The 20,933-nt window shown below is 45.7% G+C and overlaps 1 protein-coding gene across 1 annotated transcript; it reads left to right on the top strand.

The window, feature by feature from the left end:
- The first annotated feature begins 9,576 nt into the window (after nt 1-9,576).
- On the top strand, nt 9,577-10,521 carry LOC121162850 (olfactory receptor 7D4-like). Its single transcript, XM_040990085.1, has one exon. The coding sequence runs from the start codon at nt 9,577-9,579 to the stop codon at nt 10,519-10,521; it is 945 nt and encodes a 314-aa protein (XP_040846019.1).
- The last annotated feature ends 10,412 nt before the right edge of the window (nt 10,522-20,933 follow it).

The raw sequence follows: 20,933 nt of genomic DNA, 5'->3' as shown, positions 1-20,933 counted from the left end.
CAGTGCAAAGGTAGGGAGTTCATTCGGAAATGGAACAGCTGGCCTGGCAGAGAGACTAATGACAAATTCCCTGCCTGGCATGTGCTGGGATCCCATGGGGTGCTGGTTCATGTCCTGGCTCTTCCTCTTCCCATTCAGGTCCCTGCTTGTGGCCAGGTAAGTCAACAGAGGATGGCCCAAACCTTGAGAAGCTGAACTCATGCGGGAAAGCCAGGAGAAGCTCCTGGCTCAGCTCCACTCATTCCGGCTACTTGGGGAGAACTCAAAGATGGAGCATGTCTCTTTCTGTCTGTCCTTCTTTCCATAAATATACCTTTACAAGAAAGACAAAGAGATGTTTAAAACATGTAACCCGTTGATCTGCTGAGACTTGATAAAGCACGCATATAGGATGCTAGCACTGAAGGCTGAGGATGAACTCACTGCACTATGGTATTAGCCCTCCCAGCTTTATCCCCTGTTGGCTTCCTCACCACTAGGTTAAAGACACCTTTCTAAGAATGCAAGGATGCTCATTTGCATTTGCACAGGAAGGGCCATTGAGCCCAGCAAATCCCTGCTCTGACCTGAGATCCTCAATGTTCCACCTGCAGGAACATCCCGTGCACTTGTTGTTCTTGCAGCTCCAGGCCTTTGTGCCTTCCTGCCCTCCAGACCCAAAGTCCCCTTCATCAAGCCCTTGTTGACCTGGGATGTTCCTGTCCCCCTTTGCAGGTGCTGTCCTGAAGTCCTCATTGCTATCCACAGACAGTGATGCGCACTCAGCCATGGATTCCCATGGTCATCTGTAGGAAATCAACAAGGGACTAAAAACCAAAGATGGAAAACATTCAAGAGGATGGAGGCAGTTTTAGGAAGACGGAGGAACAAAGATTGAGTTAGAATAAGAATGTACGGTGAATGCGCTTACCTGTCCTCCCTCCTGAGCCGGGGACTCCGAGTTGATTTTGGCTGTCTCTCTCTCTCTCTCTTTCTCCCTCTCTCTGCTTCTTTCTCCTTCCCTCTCCTTGTACATGCCTCCCTCTTACTTCTCTGCCACTTTCTGAATGAAGCCAGGCGAGGCAGCTCTGTGGTTTGGGCTCCAGTATCTCTCATCTTTGCCTCTCCCAATGGGGACAAGCAGAGACACCATGGCAGCCCCAGAGGGCTCAGCATCAGAGAGCCTCCTGGGGACCCAGGGCCAGGCTTGCTCCCACACATGGCCCAAGGGCATTTCCTCAGGCCCTGGGCTAGGATGGGCAGGGATGAAAGACACAGGGGCAATTATTGGAGGGGCTCAGTTCCTTTCTGTCTCATTAACTATATTGTTGCTTGGAGTGAGTGTTTCTGCAGAGATGCCCCATGGGGTCAGGGGAGTTGATTTGTTCTGCCTTGCTTCCCATAGGGAGCAGAGTTGGAGCAATGGGTGGGCTCTGCCTCCTTGACTGCCTGCAGCCCCTACTGGGCCTGTTCCTGCCTAATCCAGTTCTGGTCCTCTGGGGTGCAGCCTCTGCTGGTAGCTAGCACTCCCCTTCAAGACTGCCTTTATGCACTGGCAATTGGCTTCCAAGTCTAAAAATCTAGTTGAGTCTTCCTTACTTGTCTTAAATATATCATTGAGACACATGAGAGAGGAACTGGCATGTTCATCAGTTTTATCAAGAGGAGTCAGTGGAACTTGGTTTACTCTAATGGCTGCAAGATCACCTCCAGAGGGTAGGTTTCCAATGATCTCTAAATAGGAAAGTTGCAAAAAATAAAGATAGCAATTTCTGCATTGGAACCTCAAAAGAGCAATGGAGAAATATGGCGTCCCATCTCTGTTTTTAGGACACTTGAGAGTGGAAGGTGCTAATTGCACACACAGGGGATTCCTTTTGTATAAGTGGAAACATGTTCTTTCATGAAACAAAATATTTATTGGGCCCACCATGGCATCCTTGTGATTAAAGACCTTGTCTTGCACACACAAGAATTCCATATGGTCAGCAGTTCTAATCCTGGCGTCCCAGGTTCAAATCCAGGTCCTTGCTTGTGCCTTGGAAAGCAGTCCAGGATGGCCCAAGCCTTGGGACCTTGAACCCACGTGGGAGACCTGGAAGAGTCTCCTGGCTCCTGACTAGGATCAGCACAGCTCCAGCCATGCAGTCAGTTGGGAGTGAATCAATGGATGGAAGATCTGCCCCTCAGTCTCTCCCCCTTCTCTATATCTGACGTCCCAATGAAAATAAAATATTTTTTTAAAGGTTCATTTATTTGAAAGGCAGAGTTTCAGCGAGAAAGAGAAGGAGCTGAGGCAGTGAGATTCATCTATTGGCTGGTTCACTTCCAGCTGACTGGAACCAGCAGAGCCAAACCAGGAAAAGCCAGGAGTCAGAGAGATGGGTGATGATGGGAAGAGAGGGAAAATCAGAAATCTTCAGCATACTGCTCTTTCTTAGGGGAGATATTTTGTGCATCGAAGGATGCATCAGTTTGCTGTAAAAAATCTTGAGAGGCAATGTTGTAGCACCATAGGTTAAGCCCCATCTTGGATGCCAGTTATCGATATGGAAACGCTGGTTTGAGTCCCAGCAGAGCCCCTTCTGGTCCTGTTCTCTGGTAATGCCCCTGGGAGGGCAGCAGAGGACAGCCCAAGTGCTTGAGCCTCTCCCACCCACATGGGAGCTGGAGCTCCTGGTTCCTGGCTTCAGCCTGGCTCAGCTATGGCTGTCGTGGGCTTCTGCAGGAGCAAAGCTGTGCATGGAAGATCTCTTCTCTGACTTTGTTGATGTGTTTCTTTATTACCTGGTGTTCAAACAAGCAACCTGCTGTGTGTTAACCAGTTTCTCTGCCCTCGAGTTAAGGGATGTCATTTTCCTTTGAAGGTTTGAAAGAATGGCGGGGAGTGAATGAAATCCTCCATTCGTTCCCCTATGTCCACAAACTGACTGAGCCTGGCCAAAGCTCCAAGCCTGGACCTCCAGGATCTCCCAGGATTGAGAGGAAGTCAAGGTGGTCCCCTGCTGCCTTGCAGATGCACCAATGGGAATGCAGAGAAGAAACGGAGCAAGGCAGGACGCAGGCAGTCCAACATGGGCTGTGCGCACACAAGCAGTGTCTAAACTCCTTCCTACGACTTGGTCATCTGCTAGGAGCCCATCTGTGCCTGGTCCAACTTTGGGACATGGTATTGCAGTTTTTCACTGTATAATACAGTGTTGAACTCAGAGGGACTGTGGCAGATGGAGACTAGAATCTAAAGTCTTGACCCTAAGTTCCCCTTGATTATTATTCCTCTTTTGTTGGTGTCTTGTTGTTGCGCCCAATTTTTCCTATTGGACAACTCCCTCATGAGCTCATGGATATTTTACTGGTTTTGCCCACCCTTGGTCAGTGAACATGGGGAGAACTAACAGCTTTATGTTATCAACCAAGAGCAGGGGCTGCTGGTGTTCAACATTTAAGTTTGTGAGAAATGTTTCAAAAGTTTTATTGTAACAACACCTGCACACGTTAAAAATTTCGCATGGGGAGTTCATCATTTTCAATAAGAGATTTATTCTTTACCGTGGTCTTCTGTTCATAATATTAATATATAAAAATAAATGATATTTCTTTCCTAATTTTATAACCTGCCACCTTATTGGATTTTTAATTTTTTACCATTTATTTTTCTTATTGCTTTTCTGGGATGTTCCAGATACACCGACTTACAAATTGATGTGGTTTATGTTTTTTAAGAGATGATCAATTTGGAAGGCAGAATCTTTTTTTTTTTTTTAAATTTATTATTATTTTTTTAAAGATTTATTTTTATCATTTTTTTATTGGAAAGGCGGATATACACAGAGGAGAGACAGAGAGGAAGATCTTCCGTCCGATGATTCACTCCCCAAGTGAGCGCAATGGCCGATGCTATGCCGATATGGGATCCCAGGCATGCAAGGCGAGGACCTTAACCACTTGAGCCACTGCGCCGGGCCCAGATTTATTTATTTTTATTACAAAATCAGATATACAAAGAGGAGGAGAGACAGAGGGGAAGATTTTCCGTCCGATGATTCACTCCTCAAGTGAACCGCAACTGCCGGTGCCATGTCAATCCGAAACTGGGAACCAGGAACCTCTTCCAGGTCTCCCACGCAGGTACAGGGTCCCAAGGCTTTGGGCCGTCCTCCACTGCTTTCCCAGGCCACAGGCAGGGAGCTGGATGGGAAGTGGAGTCACCGAGACCAGAACCAGTGCCCGTATGGGATCCTGGTGCGTTCAAGGCTGGGTCCCTAGCAGCCAGGCCACGCTGCTGGGCCCTGGAAGGCAGAGTCTTACACACACACACACAAACACAGAATTTTCTAGTCTCAGATTCACTCTCCAAATGGTATTATACTGGCTGGGCTCAGCCAGGCTGTAGCCTGGAGTCTGATTCTCCATTAGGGTCTCCCACCTGGTGAGTGGGGACTCAAGAAGTCAGGGCTTCTTTCTCCATTTCCCAGGTTCCATTTGCAGGGAGTTGGATCGGAAGCAGAGCTGCCAGTGTTTGAGTCACAGCTCCTATGCGTTGCTTGTGTCATTTTAACCTTTGCTATAACTACAGTGAATACTTAACATCTTTTAAAAAGCTTTTTGGGGTCCGGCGCGATGGCGCAAGTGGTTGGGGTCCTCGCCTTGCACGCCCCGGGATCCCATATGGGCACCGGTTCTATCCTGGCAGCCCCGCTTCCCTTCCAGCTCCCTGCTTGTGGCCTGGGAAAGCAGTGGAGGACGGCCCAAAGCCTTGGGACCCTGCACCTGCGTGTGGGAGACCCGGAAGAGTCTCTTGGCTTCAGACAGGCATAGCATCGGCCGTTGCGCTCACTTGGGGAGTGAGTCATCGGACGGAAGAACTTCCTCTCTGTCTCTCCTCTCGGTATATCTGCCTTTCCAATAAAATAATAATAATAATAATAAAAGTCTTTTTGAAAGACATATTTTATTATTATAAAGTTAGGTACACAGAGATGGGGAGAAACAGAGAGGGAAGATCTTACATCCATAGATTCACTCGCCAATTGGTGACAATATTAGTGCTGAGCAAAGCTGTAGCTAAAACCAGGACACTCTTCCAGGGTTACCATGAGGGTTCAGGGTCCCAAGGCTTTGGCTGTCTTCAACTGCTTTCTCAGGTCACAAACAAGGACCTGGAATGGAAGTGGGGCTGCTAGGGTTAGAACCGGCGCCCATATGAGCTCCGGGCACATGCAAGGCAAGGATTTTAGCCACTCGGATACTGCACTGGACCCAGTAAATACTTTTCTAATGGAACAAATGCATATTTATTTATTCAAAATGAAATTTGAGTGTGTGTTTTCACTCACAAGTGTCCTAGAAACACATAGCTGACCACCAACTCACCATGGCTTCATTTACGTTCCAATTTAGGAATTGTTATCCTGCCTCTTATGGAACTGTTACCACTTAGAGATCATTGCAAACCCATCCTTGGACCTTATGTGCTGCAGTTAGGGTAAAACAAGTTCCGCTCACTCTTCTTGATAAAACTGATGAACATGGCAGTTCCTCTCTCATGTGTCTCAATGATATATTTAAGACAAGTAAGGAAGACTCAACTAGATTTTTAGACTTGGAAGCCAAATGCCAGTGCATAAAGGCAGTCTTGAAGGGGAGTGCTAGCTACCAGCAGAGGCTGCACCCCAGAGGACCAGGACTGGATTAGGCAGGAACAGGCCCAGTAGGGGCTGCAGGCAGTCAAGGAGGCAGAGCCCACCCATTGCTCCAACTCTGCTCCCTATGGGAAGCAAGGCAGAACAAATCAACTCCCCTGACCCCAAGGGGCATCTCTGCAGAAACACTCACTCCAAGCAACAATATATTTGATGAGACAGAAAGGAACTGAGCCCCTCCAAAATAATTGCCCCTGTGTCTTTCATCCCTGCCCCTCCTAGCCCAGGGCCTGAGGAAATGCCGTTGGGCCATGTGTGGGAGCAAGCCTGGCCCTGGGTCCCCAGGAGGCTCTCTGATGCTGAGCCCTCTGGGGCTGCCCTGGTGTCTCTGCTTGTCCCCATTGGGAGAGGCAAAGATGAGAGATGCTGGAGCCCAAACCACAGAGCTGCCTAGCCTGGCTTCATTCAGAAAGTGGCAGAGAAGTAAGAGGGAGGCATATACAAGGAGAGGGAAGGAGAAAGAAGCAGAGAGAGGGAGAAAGAGAGAGAGAGACAGCCAAAATCAACTCAGAGACCCTGGCTCAGGAGGAAGGACAGGTAAGAGCATTCACCTTACATTCTTATTCTAACTCAATCTTTGTTGTGTCTTCCTAAAACTGCCTCCATCCTCTTGAGTGTTTTCCATCTTTGGTTTCAGTCCCTTGTTGATTTCCTACAGATGACCATGGGAATTCATGACTGAGTGCGCATCACTGTGTGTGGATAGCAATGAGGACTTCAGAACAGCACCTGAAAAGGGGGACAGGAACATCCCAGGTCAACAAGGGCTTGATGAAGGGGACTTTGGGTCTGGAGGGCAGGAAGGCACAAAGGCCTGGAGCTGCAAGAACAACAAGTGCACAGGATGTTCCTGCAGGTGGAACACAGAGCAGGGATTTTTCTTCCTATTATTTACATTGGATTTTGTGACACAGTTTCATAGGGTCTGGGATTCCCATCCCCTCTCTGAGCCCTCCCCCATAGTGGATTCCTCCACATTGTTGCAGTATTATAGTTCAAGTTCTCTCAAGGTTCTTACATTGCAGGCATATACCAAGGGTAGAGTCCAGCATCTCCCTGTCCAGATAAATTCATCCGTTTCTTCGGGAGACCCTCTCTGGTCTGAAATTAGAGTTGCCAGAATATCATCCTGATTGATGAAACTCCCCAATATAACATCAACAACCGTTTACACATGATGGAATCAATTGACATGGCATTGAGTAACCGAGATGTTAAAAAGATGCAAGTTCTTAACCACAGCCTGTGACTACTTCATGGTCATTTTAATTTTACTTTATATACAACCAGGTTCTACACATCTTTAAATGGCAATAGGGTACTCTTCAGCTGTCTTGTGTCTATTTTCATTTTAGTATTTAGCAGTATATAGTGTTGGAGTATAAGTTTGTTAAACCTGGCTGTTTTTCAGGTAGTCTAGACTGGCTTATAACTCTAACAAGGCCTCTGTCAACTGCTTAGGTGCAGAACAGTTTTAGGAGGCGTGTGCAGAGAAATCTTCAATACCCCAGTGAGGAGTAACTAACCATTTGTGTCCTACCTAGTAACGTATGTGTCAGTCCACGCCGATCTTTTCCTGTCTGATTCTAAGCTTTTTTTTTATTGTTCTCCGTCTATGTATTCTAGTTTGTTTGTTGTTTGTTTGTTTGTTTTGAGGGGGCTCTGGAGCGATCCTGATGGTCATTGCAAGAGAGGATGTGGACCCAAAGTTGGAACTAAGTAAGGACCAGAGCAAGCTCCTCTCCCTAGTCCCGAAGGAAGTTTACTGTTCTTCTGTTTCTGCGGACCGCTCAGTGCTCCTGGTTGTAGTTCCGATGACCTCGGATCCTGCAAGGAAGGATTTGGGCTTCTTCCATCCCATGTGATAGATCCAAACCGGGGTGGTTGACCTCAGAGTTCTAGGCCTCCAAAGGCACTCCAATTCCCCGTGGTCTCCTTGGCAGTTGGGATGTAGTCCTTGGTGCTCCATAGTCTTGGTGAGGATCTGGGAGTCTTCACGGTTGGGATACAAGATTCCTCCTGCCCATCTGCCCCACTCAGGGGTCCACCTCCCATGCTTTGTATGTATGACCTCCTGTTAAGAGGTTGTCAGGATCGCTCCTGATTCATCCTATATGTGTTTGTAGTTTTGCTATTGTCTAATGCTGATTCGAGTTACCAGATATGTTCCTGATAGCTTATACTTCAGGTCTTCCTCCCACTTTCTAAGGAGATGGAAGATTTCTCTGCAAGCAGGGATTTGCTAGGGCTCAATGCAGCTTGTTGTGCAAATACAAAGCGAGCATCCTTGCATTCATATAAAGGCGTCTTTAACCTAGTAGTGAGGAAAGCAGCAGGAGCTAAAGCTGGGAGGGCTAATACCATAGTGCAGTGGGTTAATCCTCTGTCTTCACTGCTAACATCCCATATGTGTGCGGGCTCAAGTCTCAGCAGATCAACGGCTTATATTTTCAATGATGTCTTTGTCTTTCTTGTAAAGGTATATTTATGCAAAGAAGGACAGACAGAAAGAGACATGCTCCATCTTTGGGTTCTCCCCAAGTAGCCGGAATGAGTGGAGCTGAGCCAGGAGCTTCTCCTGGCTTTCCCGCATGAGTTCAGCTTCTCAAGGTTTGGGCCATCCTCTGTTGACTTACGTGGCCACAAGCAGGGACCTGAATGGGAAGCGGAAGAGCTAAGACATGAACCAGCACCCTATGGGATCCCAGCACATGCCAGGCGGGGAATTTGCCATTAGTCTCTCTGCCAGGCCAGCTGTTCCATTTCCGAATGAACTCCCTACTATTGCACTGGAAAAGCTGTAGAGGATGCTTCCTACCCTTGCACCCCTGTGCCCATGTCTGAGGCTCAGAAAAACCTCCTCGTTAACTCTTCTTTGGATGTTGTGGCATTTGGAGAGTTAACCAATATGAATAACCATTCTGTCTCTCCTTCTTTTAAATCTCAGTACATTAAAAAGTATTAATCTTTTTAAAGATAGGGAACTTGGGCTAAACAGAAATAAAATAAAGCTGAACCTTCCAGTGCATAGTAATGGCATCTGCCTGGCTTCCAAGAGCCCATGATCATAGCAAAACCATAGCCAGTATAACCCACTGGACCATTGGTTCAACAGCCAATGGGAAAGCAGGTGCCCTTAACTCCACCTGAAACCCCACGTATCTGGAAGGAGTCCTACCACTTGGACCATCTTCTGCTGCATTCCTCGGTCCAGGAGCAGGGAGCAGCATCTGAAGCACAGTAACCAGGACCTTGTTGATGTACGGTGTGGTGTGACCTACCACAGCCCAAGCCCTGCAACGCTCAAGACAAGACCTTCCAGCTCTTAGTGAGAGAGTGAGGGAAGAAACGGAGGCATCAAGAGATCTTGGTAACTTGCAGTTTCTTTTTTTTTTTTTTTAACATATTGATTACTCAAAACCATGTCAATTAATGCCATAATGTTGTAATTGGTTGTTGATGTTATGTTGGGCCTTTTAATTCACTGGGATGATATTCAGCCAACTCTAAATTCAGACCAGAGATGGTCTCCCCAAGAAACCGTTCAATTTTATCTGCACAATAAGATGCTGGAAGCTATGCTTAGTATTTGTTTGCAAAGAAAAAATCTTGACTGAATTTGAACTGGAATACTGCAGCAAGGTGGAGGAATCCACCATAGGGAAGGGCATGGGCAGGGGTTCGGGAAATCCCAGAGACTATGAAACTGTGTCTCATAATGCAATGTAATTAATTAAAGAAAAAAAGAAAGAGATCTAGGTGAGCAAGGGGACTCTGAACACGGACATGCAACACAAGGCTTCACAGACGATGACTTTGACATGGGTGCCACCTTCCTGTCTCACTGCCCTCACACTCTCCTCTTGCTTCTCTCCAGGAACGCTCCAGACACTTCATGGAACCAAGAAACCAGACAGCCATGAGCACGTTCCTCCTGCTGGGGCTTTCCCAAGATGCAGCCCTGCAGCCCCTCCTCTTTGGGCTGTTCCTGTCCACGGATGTGGTCTGTGTTCTAGGCAACCTGCTCATCGTCCTAGCCATCACCTTCGATGCCCACCTCCACACGCCCATGTACTTCTTCCTCTCCAACTTGTCCCTCAATGACATCTGTTTCATCTCTACCACAGTACCCAAGATGTTAGTGAACATCCAGACACAGAGCAAAGCCATCTCGTATGAAGGCTGTCTTGCCCAGATGTATTGTTTCTTGATTTTTTCTTCTCTGGAGAGTATGCTCCTGACAGTGATGGCCTATGACCGGTTTGTGGCCATCTGCCACCCACTGCACTACATGGTCATCATGAACCCTCGGCTTTGTGGCCTCCTGCTTCAGTTTTGTTGGTCCACCTGCCTGGGACAGTCTTCATTGCAGGTTCTCCTGGCACTGAGGGTGTCTTTCTGCAGGGAAACAAAAATCCCCCACTTTTTCTGTGAACTCGCTCAGACTCTCAAGCTTGCCTGCTCTGACCCTATGATCAATACAATTGTGCAATATTTTCTAACAGCACTGTTAGGCATCATCCCGCTGAGTGCAATCCTTTTTTCTTATTCTAGAATCATCTCGTCCATATTGAGCATTTCCTCTGCAGCAGGCAAGTACAAAGCCTTCTCCACCTGTGGCTCTCACCTCTCAGTGGTCTCCTTGTTCTATGGTGCGGGCCTTGGGGTCTACCTCAGCTTTGGAATGGTGCGTCCCTCCAAAATGAGCTCGGTATGTTCTGTGATGTACACAGTGGTGAGCCCCACGCTGAACCCCTTCATCTACAGCTTGAGGAACAAGGACATGAAGGGGGCTTTGAGGAAGCTCCTTCAACAGAGCCGCTTGCTCTCAGTGAGATAACAGCAGGTAAGACAGCAGTTCTCCAGGTTCTGCTAACTGGCTTGTGTCTGAGCTGGTTAAGGAATGCCAAGACTTAGAAGAAAAGAAACTCTAATCGTGATACAGCAGAAGAGAGTTTTCTAGAACAGAAGACAAGCCTGAGCAGCAGACCAAGGGGCTGGTTACCTGCTGGGGAGAATGATAGATAGATGGCCATCCAATAGCCAGACTTCTCAGAAAAGCATGTCCAAGTATCAGTGGAGTGGACAGCAGGTCAGGAAGGGGTGACAAGAGCAGCAAATGGTTTGTGTCATTGTTGTTGGCTCACTTTGATGACTTGTGTCTGCTTTTGCTACATGCTTGTTGGACTGTGTCTTCCACATTCTTGGTCTGGAAACATAATTTTCTGATTTGACTCATATTAACCTACATCTCTCCTCAAACAATTTTTCTTGAGGTCTCTCTTTGGTGGTCCTTATTGCTCAGGATAGACCAAGAGTTTGATAAGAAATATCTTAGTTGGACAGCGAAATGTCTCAGTGCCTAAATCCTCACTTTGCAAGCACTGGGATTGGTGCTGGTACATGTCCCAGCTGTTCCACATCCCATCCAGCTCCCTGCTGCTGGCATCGGAAATCAGCACAAGATGGCCCAAAGCCTTGGCCCAAGCATCCATGTGGAAGATCTTGTTGAGTCTCCTGACTCCTGGCTTTGGATCAGCTTTGCTTTGACCACATGGCTATTTGGGCAGCGAACCAGTGGAAAAAGTTCTTTTGTGTTCTGTCCTTCTCACTGTTACTCTGCCTTTCAAAGCAAATTTAATAAACTACATCTTTTTAAAAAGAAAATTCTCTTAAAGAGCTCACTGTGTCTACTTGACTGTAAATAAAATTCTGTTCTGTTCTTGGTGGATAATGCTAAGTCAGTAGATATGAAACATTAGCCCAAAGCCATCTGCTTGCTCATTCTTGCCTCACCTAGAGCTCCCCATGGCTTCCTATAGTTAGCTCCTTTATACAATTTAAGCTTCACATCCCAACCCTCAGCTCCTTGCAGAGGTCTTCCACTGTGCCCTCATCGGTTCCCGCTCTCAGAGTACCCACATGTTAAAGGAAGCAATGCATAGTGATGACGAGGGCTGTGTGCTCAGTTCTGTCTTTAGCACTTGCTAATGGTAACATCTTGATCCACTGTATCCTCATCTGCAGTTATGACGATGCCTTTCCTGGAGCATGGAAGTGGGGATCCATGCTAGACGTCAGAGAGTCCAGAACAGTGTCCGATAGAGGCACTCAATCAATGCTGGCCATGATGGAATCCATGAGGGCCAGCCAGGTGCTCACCAGATCATGGCGTAGAGAGAGTGTTAAGCATCCAGCCAAGGACTGCCACTTCCGGTCCCCTGAATGACCATAATAACTGCTTTGGCTTTAGCTATGATAGCCTGCCCTGCTGTTGAGGGGAAAAGCACAAACGGGGGACCCAGGACCATCAGAGCCAAAGTAGGAAAGCTGAGCAGGAGGGCTGCTAGGCTATAGCTAGGATGAGGCTACTGCATCCTTAAGCACCTTGACTCAGTACAGCCAGGAAGCCATGGAGAGGGGTGGTGGGATCCCCTGTGCCAAGCCACGCCCTTGCATCGGTCAGATCTGCTGGGAACCTTCTGGACATAGACACGGGGATTGGGGTTCTCTGTGCCAGACAACTGAGTAGATCAAAGTATCCCATAGCAAAGGTTCAGATCCATGGGCACGTTCTCCTGCACTTGGAGCAAGAAGCTAAACCTTTTGGGCAAGGGCAAGTTAGCAAGAAGGTGGAGGCTGCAGCATGCCGTCTCAGCGGGCAGCCTCAGTCTCGCTGCTCGACAGCCAGCACCTACCCTCTTGCTCCAGCTCAACTCCATCACAACACTGTTGATCATTGTGCCAGTTCTAGAAACGTGGACTCCTTTGAGAAGCTATCTAGAAACATCAGAGTTGAATTCGTAGGGGCTCCATCATAGGGAGATGGGATGGAATAAGAATAGTTTTCAATAGATTCAAAATGGGAAATTGGTAGCTACCAGGTGTCAGACATGTGACTGCTGTTCTGCAGTTATCCAAGCTGTCAGGTGAAAGGGAAGATGGCGGAGGAAGCCTTGACCATTTCAAACATGAGCGTCACCAACGAGCCCTGTCTTCCTCTGAGCTTGGCTCAAGATACCAAGAGACCACCCTGGCTAGTCACCAAATGAAGCAAGAAACCACAAGAAGGAGCAGTCACAGGAGCAAGGAGGCCTGGGGACACGTCAGGTAGATGATGCCAGCATCGGGCCACCTGCTGTGCAGCAAGTGTAGCCATCAAGAAGCCACTCACTTGATGCAGACACAGGACACACAGACAGAGGGATGTTTCCTTTGCGTTTTCACTCCCCACATGGCCACAATGGCTGGAGCTGAGCCAGGACACAGCAGTCAGCAGTCTTTTGCAATCTCCCACTCGGCCCCAAAGCTTTGGGGAGCCACCCTCCGTGTTTTCCCAGGCCACAAGCAAGGGAGCTGGATGGGTAGTGGAGTCACCAGGACACAAACATGCACTCCTATGGGATCTTGGAATTTGCTCACAGCAGGATCAGCCTATTGCACACTTGCACTGGGCCCCATCGAGTTGTTCTTTAAAATGAATGAATGAATTTGAAAGTCAGACTTAGGAGGAGTTGGTCACAAGCATTGGAACAAGATTTCTTATCCACTGGTTCACTCCACAGAGGGCTGCCATGGCTATGGACGGTCCAGGCCAAGCCAAGGGCCTGGAACTCTATCAGATGTCTGTTGTTTATCCCAGCGGGAATATCTGAAGACTGCAGAATGAAATAGGAGTTAAATCTCATAGAATCAATATACATGCACATGACCTGTTTTGTGTGTTGTGCATTCCTGGAAGAAACACATCATACCAGCATGTGAGAATTTAATGACATAAGTGGCGTTTCAACATAGCTGGTCAATGCTTTGACGTCACAGGTAAAGCCACTGCCTGTAGTAACAGCATCCCATATTTGGGCTCAGCCCCAGTCCCAGTGGCTCCTTTTCCAATTCATCTTCCTGCCAATGGTCTGGGATGAGCAGTAGAGGATGGCCCAAGGGTTTGGACCCCTACTACCCGTGTGGAATCCCCAGATATTTCTGCCTACTTTGGCCTGGGCCAGCCCTGACTGTTGTGGTCACCTAGAAAGTAAGCCAGCTAATAAAGAGCTCTCATCCTCTCTTTCTCTGTAACTCTTTTAAACACACACACATAAATATAAACACTTATATTCTTTAAAATAATGAAGGGGGTGGCACAATGGCATAGCAAGCTAATCCCCTGCCTTCCAGCACCAGCATACCATATGGGTTTTCGTTTGAATCCTGGCTACTCCACTTCTGATCCAGCTCTCTGCTTATTAGCTAGAAAAGCAGCGGAGGATGGCCCGAGTCCTTGGGTACCTGCATTGCATGAGAAACTAGGAAGAAGCTCCTGGCTTCCTATCAGCTCAGCTCCGTCCTTTGTGTTCATTTGGGGAGTGACCAACAGATAAAAGGCCTCTATTTCTCCTTCTCTTGCTTCTAAAATCTGCCTTTCAATAATCAAACCCTAGCTCTCAATTAAATAAAGTGAATGCATAATAATGTATCTTGACAAGGTGCCCAAACAGGAGTGGAGGCGGGTTTCTTGGTGAGGAAAAGATGGAGGAATTCTGTCTTTTGTGGACCCTAGGTCTTCATTCAGGATTTTCTTGTTGTGTTTGGCTTATTCACAGAACTTATTGTAGCTTATTGTGCAATTCCTACTGTATCATTCATTGTTACTAGTTTGATGTCACCACCCACAATACAGTACAATTGCTTCCTGTGTTTGATGCTCGGGCCAATGTTTAGGAGACTACTGAGTGGCTGAATTGACAATATGCTGTTTTGAGCTGTTCATGAGGTCACAGTGATGGTTGAAGTTTTTGGTTGTGGCATATCCTGTTGGCCATGGTTTCAACCCTTTTTTTTAGGAGTTAACTTGTCCTTGGTCCCGAGACACTGAGCTATGGCTGTTGACCCCAATCATGGCTCTTCCGTTCCCTAAAATGCATTTTAAAAATTGTGCTCCTGGTTATGATTTCAGTGGTCCACGGTTTCATGTGTTGTCATGGATGTTTTTGCGTTCGTTTTTATCGGATATTCAGCGTTTGCCTTTGTTCGTTTTCTGCCGTATAACCATGACCATGTACGCATGTAGAAAAACAAATGAGATACCGATAAATAGGATCTATTGGAGACAAATGTATTGGGATCCAAGTTCACATTAATGATGTCCCCTTTGTTTGCCATGGAAACCATAGTAGCAGAATTACTTGCATCATCACACTTAATTTCGCTCTGTACTACCCGTTGAGGGAGTTAACATAGCTGGAAACATGATCGTAAAAGGAAGCGGTTAAAGTGATAATGTTGACATCAGATTTGATTACGATTACAGCTATGCACGAAGATCTTTCTGTACGTTATGAGGGGGGATAGTATAAACACATTTTAGGGGAAAGAAAGCTAGGCATTGAGAGTTATCTCACTAAAAGAAGTATTAAGTGGCACAATAAGCTATTTCACTTGAAAGGCGTGTGTTAACTGTTACACCCCTCTCAGGTCATGAGAAGGGATTAATGAGTGAAGGACACAAGCTACTTCCAAATTTTTGTATAAGAGTGACCTCAAGAGGGCCCGGCACAGTGGCCTTGTGGCTGAAGTCCTCGCCTTGCAGGCACCGGGATCCCATATGGGTACTGGTTCTAATCCCAGCGACCCCACTTCCCATCCAGCTCCCTGTTGGTGGCCTGGGGAAGCAAGCCTTGGGACCTTGCACAGAAGATGGACAGAAGATCTTCCTTTCTGTCTCTCTTCCTCTCTGTATATCTGAATTTCCAATGAAAAAAATTCAAAAACAAAATCTTAAAAAGAAATAGGTTACAGTTCTGAGCAGGTGTTTTCCAAAGGTTGGAATTCAAATGCTTAATAGAAACTTGATTCAATTGCTCAGTTTCATGAGCTAGATTCACCAACCATCAGAGAAAATGCAAAAAATAAATAAATAAATAAATAAATAAAACTACAATGATATTCCACCCCGTGCAAGTTAGGGTGACCATCTTAAAAAAATTCTGATGAGGATGTGGAAAAAAAAAAGTGCCTGGATATACTGTTAGTTGGAATGTAAACATGCCACCATGATGGAAAACAGTATGAAGATTTCACGGAAATCTCAAAATACTTGTAGCAAATGAGCCAGCCATCCCAGTCCTGAAAGTTTGTTTACTTAAGGAAATGAAATCAGAGGCCCGGCGGGGTGGCCTAGCGGCCAAAGTCCTCGCCTTGAACGCACCGGGATCCCGTTTGGGCGCTGGTTCTAATCCCAGCAGCTCCACTCTCCATCCAGCTCTCTGCTTGTGGCCTGGGAAAGCAGTGGAGGACGGCCCAAAGCCTTGGGGACCCTGCACCCATGTGGGATACCCAGAGGAAGTTCCTGGCTCCTGGCTTCGGATAGGCATAGCATCAGTTGTTGCGCTCACTTGGGGAGTGAATCATCGGATGGAAGATCTTCCTCTCTGTCTCTCCTCCTCTCTGTAGATCTGACTTTCCAATTAACAAATAAATGTTAAAAAAAAAAGGAAATGAAATCAGCATAGGATTATAGCAGTTCAGATAGTTAAGATGTGGAATCAATCTACATGCACATGACTGATTAATTAAAATTGGGTCTATAAACACTATGTACTACTCAGCCGTAAAGAACGAAATTCTGTCTTCTGCAACAAAATGGATTCAGTTGAAAACCATGATGCCTAGGGAAATGAGCAAGTTCCCAGGAGACGGGTGTCAAAGTCTGTTATGTTTTTTTCTGATTTGTGATAATTAGTATAGAGGGTAGGAAGAAGTTTGGGTAAAATTGATTTCTTGAGATTTGATTGTTTACAATGCTTGCACATGCTCATGTGGAATTGGGGTTTTTCTACTTGTTGGATTTTTTATTAAATGGGAGATTAAGCTTATAATTACAAATTGAAGGCATATAATCGCCAAAAAAAAAAAAAAGAATAAAAGAAAGTAGAAGGAGGGTGGGAGATATCTATTCCCTTAAAAGTGAATATAAAAAATGTGAAATCTTTTCCCCTTGTGTAAGTGAATACATTAATTAATTAATTTACTCATTTATTTTTTAAAAGATTTATTTATCTTTATTGGAAAGGCGGATATCCATTGAGGAGGAGAGACAGAGAGGAATATCTTCCATCCGATGGTTCACTCTCCAAGTGAGTGCAACGGCTGGAGCTGAGCTGGTCTGAAGCCAGGAGCCAGGAATCTCTTCCCGGTCTCTCACACAGGTGCAGGGTCCCCAAGGCCATGGGCCATTCTCGACTGCTTTCCCAGGCCACAAGCAGGGAGCTGGATGGGAAGCAGGGCCGCTGGGATTAGAACCAGGTCCCATGCGGGATCCTGGGGCGCGTGCAAGGCGAGGACCTTAACCACGACGCTACCATGCTGGACCCTGAAGATATATCCTTATTTTATTATTCCAAACAATTTGAAGTACTAACTACAGTCATGCAAATATAATATGACAATCTTTTTTTTTCCACAGGCCTCTTGGTATATTTTTTTCTGCGTTTCTTAAGCTTCGTTGATTTTTACAGAGTTGGAAATGATTTCTTTGAGCAGTAATTTTCCTTTTCTTGAGATTATTTTGAAGTGACAAGAAGAGTTATATAATAGGTACGCATAGCCCTACCTTTTGGAAATAACAAATAGGAACGTTTAAATGTTAAATGCTTTTAATTATTATGTATGTGCTTCTATGCAAGTACATTGGTATTGTGTGGGTGTATGGCGTGTGAATGGTGTCTGTTCTTAATCAAGTATTACAACTATAAAGACAAGGTTGAAATCAAGTTTCTAACCAGAATTCTGCAGCTGCATTTCCATCGGCTTTACTACTTACATTGGTATTAATTATTATGAATTCGATATCGTAGACCTCAAATGAACCCCAAAAAGTCTCAAGTTGTCTAAGAAAAGCATATCAGAGATATTTCATAGGATACGGTTGATTTCTTGCAGGAATTTATGCTTATCTAGGGCACATCTCTGATGTTTAAATTTTATCAAAAGTTTCTTGGTAGATGGGCCCGGCGCGGTGGTGCAGTGGTTAAGGTCCTCGCCTTGCACGCCCAGGATCCCATATGGACGCCGGTTCTAATCCCGGCAGCCCCGCTTCCCATCCAGCTCCCTGCCTGTGGCCTGGGAAAGCAGTCGAGGACGGCCCAAAGCTTTGGGACCCTGCACCTGCGTGGGAGACCCGGAAGAGGCTCCTGGCTCCTGGCTTCGGATCGGCCGTTGTGCTCACTTGGGGAGTGAATCATCGGATGGAAGATCTTCCTCTCTGTCTCTCCTCTCTGTATATCTGCCTTTCCAATAAAAAAAAATAAAAATAAATCTTTAAAAAAAAAAGTTTCTTGGTAGAACCAGAAAACTCAGTCTTGCCTCTCACTGCCCCTGCTGATTTGTCTACAAAGACACAATTGCCTAAAAAAAAAAACCAAAACACCATTTTTTTTTTATATGTCAACAGAACTGATTTGTTTGGAGATGGGCAAGAGAGTAGAACAATTTATTTGACGAGAAGCTCTGAGAATTCAACCCTTGGGGATGATAGAAACTTTAAACATGCCCCCTGTTGTCCCTCACCCAATTCCCAGATCCCAGCCTGGGAGAAAACCCAGGAGGACCTGATTGGAATACTTTGGGAGACAGGAAAACGTTGATGATGAGCGTCAGAGTCCTTGCGTTGCAGTGAGGGCTGACGGGGTAAGAAGAACAAGGACAGTGGTGAAGTGGTCAGCTTCCTGGCTAGCACAATGGGATCAGCAGAGGTCTGTGTTGAACGGATTTGAGTTCCCCTGGGCAGGATTCTTTGCCCGGCTTACGTTAGGTTTTATTATGTTCCTTTCTGGAATTTTAGAGCATCTTTGGTACAGAGTTGTTGTCTGGAGTGTCTGCGTAGCTTCTCTACTTCCTCCTAAAAACTGTAGTTTCTTATTCATTGAACCACTCACATAGGCTGTGTATCAGAATTTTCTATTTAGGTTCTGAATGCGACTGGTGTTCTTTTATGATTTACCCATTTTTGCTGGTGAATCTTACGTGCTGATATGAGTGTTGACTGTGGGATCAGTTTTTTCACATCAGTGTCAGCAATACAGAATACTACAATCGTTTCAGACAATTGGCACTTAGGCCAATTTCTCTTTTTTTTCCCAGCTTGTAGAACTCTTTAAATGTTTAGGAAAACATGAAATTGCTAAATTTAAGGTAGAACGCCTGAACCATTCCTAAATATCATGCTAATATTGTAAGTAGTCCATCGTAGCATGTCCCGGTTGCAATTGTAACAAACAACCGTTGTGTTAACAAGTAGCTTTACCGTAGGTACCAGACTACATTACTGATTGCCACACGTCCTTAAATGCATTCTCCTCTGACTGTGGTTATGAGTTATCTTCATGGTCCTATTATGATTGCTATTGTCCTATCTTTATTGTCACCGTATTTTTTTTTGTCTCAATATTTATTGCAATGTCATTTGGACCATGTATATTCATGGATAGACAGGGAATGCACATCTCCCGGTGGGAGAGGGTTGTCAAGCAAGAATGTTCCACTGTGGCCATTACATCCTCCACCCCTCCTGGCCCTCATTCTAATCACATTGCCCACTCAAGTCCCTTGCACGTCAGATTCAACCATAACACTTGTGTTCTCAAGCTTGCCGTCAGATTCCACCAGGATGCTTTTTTATTTTTTCAAGATTTATTTATTTATTGGAAAGTCAGATCTACAGAGAGGAGGAGAGACAGAGAGGAAGATCTTCCGTCCGATGATTCACTCCCCAAGTGAGTGCAACGGGCCGATGCTATGCCGATCCGAAGCCAGGAGCCAGGAACTTCTTCCAGGTCTCCCACACGGGTGCAGGGTCCCAAGGCTTTGGGCCGTCCTCCACTGCTTTCCCAGGCCACAGGCAGGGAGCTGGATGGGAAGTGGAGCTGCTGGGATTAGAACCAGCGCCCATATGGGATCCTGGGGCGTTCAAGGGAAGGACTTTAGCCACTAGGTCACGCCGCCGGGCCCCATAATGCTTTGTGTTGTCTCAATCTTGAACATTCGTTCTTTCTTCCCTTCTCCTAATTAATACTCATCTTTCCCTCTCCTGGCTTAAATACTCACATATTAGGGAACTCCGTGCTGCCTACCACCCAAAATTGTTCCTCAATGCTTTTGTTTGATTTTGTTTTGTTTTGCTGTCTGTAATTGACACTGTTTAGGTGTGAGCACTACCCAATTATTTTCTACCATAGGGCATGTAGAAATGTATTTTCGAATCTTAAGCTCCTCAATTTTTTTTTTCTTAGATGATGTGATGTTTCTCTTTTGGATTTTCCAAACAAATTCATCCATTAAATATTTTGACTCTTCAACTAGAGATCATACATAGGTGGGCCCACAGTCTCACATGTTGCTGTTATTTGGTGTTCATTTTTGTGAAGTTAGGCTCGTTTCTCATTGGGGTTGTCCAGGTGCTTTTTCCCTCTTCTTCCAAGAATTCACCTGCCGGCCGGTCCTTCTCTGAAACAAGTTGCTGTAGGGATTTTCATTAAATGGAGGTGTTACAGGGCAGTCATAGAAGGTAGCAGACCTGTTGCAATGACCATGATTAGAACTTCAAATTCTTGTGGGCTGCTTCAGTTTCAGAGGACATTGATAAGTTATATCCGTGCAATGCAGAGGAATTGAGATGTTAAAACCAGGAGTTGACGTGCAAGAAATAGGAACTGCAATAGAAATAAATACGTGCAGCATTTAATTTTAGTCTGTACTATGCCTTGAGACGGTGATGTATTGGAAGTAAGTATCATAAAAGACACAGTTCAAAATAGCAATGATAACAATGACAATATTTATGGAGGTCCCATGACACAACAAGGACACACAAGGAAGCTGGTAGTGTAAAAACATTTTAAGAAACACAAAGCAAGATGATGAGAAATCATTGCTATTACTACAAAGTATCAAGCTACAGACTGCAGTTTGAGAGCCATATTTTAAAATTTTACCTTTTTACAGGTTGAATACAGTATCGCCATAGGTTAATGATTGTTCTACCGCTATGAGAGTGAAGTAAGTATGGAGATGGCTTTTTAAGAGTCCTCTCTAAGAAAAAAAAAATCATTTCAATTTATAGATGCGAATTGGCGAGTTGGAATTAATAAGTATATCGGGAAAGGAGAGACAGAGTGCAGGTAAATAGCGAAAGAAGCATGTTGCGTGTTTGCAGAGAAAATGGGCCAAAATCAGTTGACTGGCTGGCAGAACTCAATA

The sequence above is a fragment of the Ochotona curzoniae genome, unplaced genomic scaffold, assembly GCF_017591425.1.
Source record: "Ochotona curzoniae isolate NIBS_2020 unplaced genomic scaffold, NIBS_Ocur_1.0 contig_584, whole genome shotgun sequence".
Lineage (NCBI taxonomy): Eukaryota > Metazoa > Chordata > Mammalia > Lagomorpha > Ochotonidae > Ochotona > Ochotona curzoniae.
The sequence above is the reverse complement of the archived record's forward strand: the minus strand, read 5'-3'. Positions and strand labels throughout refer to the sequence as shown.

Excerpts from the sequence above, each read along its gene's own strand:
- LOC121162850 (XM_040990085.1), top strand. The coding sequence starts at position 9,577 with ATGGAACCAAGAAACCAGACAGCCATGAGCACGTTCCTCCTGCTGGGG.